This window comes from Helianthus annuus, chromosome 7 (genome assembly GCF_002127325.2).
Source record: "Helianthus annuus cultivar XRQ/B chromosome 7, HanXRQr2.0-SUNRISE, whole genome shotgun sequence".
Lineage (NCBI taxonomy): Eukaryota > Viridiplantae > Streptophyta > Magnoliopsida > Asterales > Asteraceae > Helianthus > Helianthus annuus.
The window spans coordinates 99,539,770-99,542,794 of record NC_035439.2 but is presented as its reverse complement, the minus strand read 5'-3'; the positions used below and the strand labels follow the sequence as shown (position 1 = coordinate 99,542,794).

The 3,025-nt window shown below is 38.1% G+C and overlaps 1 protein-coding gene across 5 annotated transcripts; it reads left to right on the top strand.

Annotated features, from left to right (window-relative positions):
* Positions 1-385: 385 nt before the first annotated feature.
* On the top strand, positions 386-2,293 carry LOC110868127 (uncharacterized protein At5g65660). 5 transcript variants are annotated; one of them, XR_002552201.2, is made up of 3 exons: positions 684-820; positions 1,622-1,678; positions 1,977-2,119. XR_002552201.2 is itself a non-coding variant. In XM_022117217.2 (2 exons), the coding sequence occupies exons 1-2, from the start codon at positions 569-571 to the stop codon at positions 2,145-2,147; spliced, it is 423 nt and encodes a 140-aa protein (XP_021972909.1). In that variant the 5' UTR covers positions 408-568; the 3' UTR covers positions 2,148-2,293. The 5 variants fall into 5 exon arrangements, 2 of the variants coding, with proteins under 2 accessions (XP_021972909.1, XP_021972910.1); XR_002552200.2 differs by having other exon boundaries at positions 386-1,710; XR_002552199.2 differs by having other exon boundaries at positions 386-1,714; positions 1,977-2,115.
* The last annotated feature ends 732 nt before the right edge of the window (positions 2,294-3,025 follow it).

Sequence of the window (3,025 nt, the reverse complement as noted above, 5' to 3'; positions counted from 1 at the left end):
TATTGAGATAGAAAGTGAGAAAAATGTTGAAAATAGTGGGTGTTGAAAATTGTGAGTTTTGAAGTTAAAGAGAGAAGAAAAAGGAAGAAGATTGGATAAAATTGACTAAAATACACTTACTCTTTATTTTAAATTTTGTCACATGTCATAATGTTATTCCCTTCTATTCTCTTTAGGCAAAATAAACTTTCTATTTGATTAATTACGATTAATAATCTTAATTACAACCGTTTATTACAAAATCCAAAAAAATAACAATACAAAATGTCAAAAACCAATTAACGACCCTACCATCTCTTCCAAATAAGTCCCCCCTCTCTCCGTACCCAGGGACAAAAGCTGTACTACAAACCCACCCTACCCACCCCCACCCACCCCACCCCCTACGCCCGTTCCGTTATTTATACACACGCACCCCAACCCCCCTCCCTCCACACCACACCCCCCTGTGTCTTAACAGACGCAGTCACTCATACCCACCACTTGTTGCCACCCATGAGACCATCTGCAGTTGGTGCTGAACAAGAACATCACCACACCATCACCACGCGCCACCACAACACCACCCATGGAAGTTGGAATGAAGTTAATGGAAGCTCCTTACCACGCGCCACCACCGCAACACCACCATGACTCGTCTGGCCCCACCATAGGCTTCCCACTCGGCACCGTGTTGCTTCTGATTGTTGTGGTCAGCCTTTGTGGCGTCATCTCCTGTTGTTACCATTGGGATAGGCTCCGCCACCTTCGTGGTGTATTCACCGATGACGATGTTGATCCTTCAGACCACTCACCGAATAAACCGAAACCTGATTGCTTGGTAATATAGTTCGGTTCTGCGTGGGATATCAGTGTTTTTGGGTGAAGCTAAACGTAACCCATGTTTGGTAAAAGGTGCTTTGAAACCGGTTTGGGGACCGAGACTTGACAACCTGACGCGATCTGAAACCGGTTTGGACTGATGGAGACAAACCGATTTGGACGCGGTTGAAACTTAGAGTGGGGTTGGTTTTGGGATTCTGGGACACGAACCGGTTTGAATAATTCGGTTCGTGACTCGATGACAATGACTCAGTTTAGGATTCCAAACCGATTTTTGCGCATCTAATTCTGTTTTTTAACAACTACGATTAGAGGGTTGACATGATGTTTTAATTTTTTTTTTTAAAAAAATTCATGTTAAGGGTTAGTGGAACCTCTTAGGTCTTGACCCCTTTTAGTTCCGTCTCAAAATCGTGGTAAACATGGTTGTAGAAATCGCTAGTTGCTAGTCGGTCGGTGAGGTGAGGGCTAGCGATTAATCGGGATTAACTGGAGATTAATCGGATATAATCGCAATTAATTGTAATTAATCGGAAATTAATCCAGATTATCGGCGATTAATCGATGCCTAGTCAGGATTTTTACAGCCATGATGATAAACAAAACGTTAAGCTAATAGGATTGATTTAGTAAAGGTAAAGGAGGTGGTGTATTCAGCAAAATTATAATAAGGGATGCGTTTACCACAACATTTTTTTTATGATGTTTTGTACTAGATGTATCTCACTCATTATTTTTTTGTAAATCTACCCTTCTAACCTTCTACCTACGTCATTCATCTACTTTTACTCGATTGCAGGAGTGGCTCAAGAGGGAGTGAAATACAGAAAGGGCTTTGGGCCCTCACTTCCCTAGGGTACTCAAATTCTTAAAAAAAAATGTTATTATGTAGGTAATTTGGGCTTCGAGATCGATGGTGTTGTTGTTTATAACAATTCATACGCACATATAATACATGAATCATATATTGAAAGCAAAATCTTTTTTTTTCTTTCATGAAAGGCGCCCTAAATTTATTATATGCTTTGGGCTCAAAAAGTTTGAAACGGCCAGCTACATTGGTGTATGTTTAACAAACATACACCAATGGCATGTTTAGTTGGCCCCTTTGATGAATTACTCTGACTATGGTTGTTCTTATGATTTTGAAACAGGAAAATAAACGAGGCGTGGATCAGAGTTTGCCGGTGATAATGGCTGGAGATCAATTTCCGAGGTTTATAGCAATGCCGTGTCTATGTGAGCCACCGGCGCAAGGAAGGATCGACGTAGGAGAGATTCAGATGTCACCCGTTCCACCACATGTAGTCATCCCGATGTGTTAATGATATCTTCGTTTTGTTGTTTTTATATATTTATAAATCTTGCAAATGCAAGTATAAAGCAGAAAATGTGTGTTTTCTGCTAAAAAATAATATGTTTGTATTTCGTGGGGTTAATAGTTTAATATCGATTTTGTGATTCCTCAATATTTTATATGTTCGCAAATCGAATTTGTATTTCTGCTACGCAACAAAAGGAGTTGGCCCGCCGTCAACGTCTTGGGACCTTAAAATAACCTCAAATTTGTTAGTCAAAATTGATATATATTTTTGTGAATATATGTATATAAGGTATCGATTTTTAAAATGCGTATTTAAAACGGAATCTAATGAAATAAATAATTAAGATTATTATAAGGTATCGATTTTTAAAATGCATATTTAAAACGGAATCTAATGAAGAAACAAGTGGATTTGTTTGCTTTTGCCGAACATCATTGTGTTGGTAATGGTTTACTCTGCTATACTATCGGTATGATAAAAATACTTGGTATAGTAACCGGGTGAATTATGGTCAATAGGATATCGACACGTGTATTACATTGATTGAAAATCATAAGAACGGATACCGGTGCCGATCGATAGTATCAGTAAGATTCGTCACGGTGTACTAACACTCGCTATAGCTTATACCAAAAATAATCTTATTACGTACACAACTCTAATTTTTAACAAATTTTATGTTCGAATGTCAAGAAAACCAAGAAACCAAATATCAGTAAGAGTTAGTTACACCGTTGGTCCCTGTGGTTTATGAAAAGTAACAAATAGTTCAAAGTAACAATCTAAGGTTTTAACTTTTGATCAAAGTGAAAGACACAGATTTTATTCATGTAAACAAGAACAATTACAAGTGAATGATTAACCAGTCATCACAGATT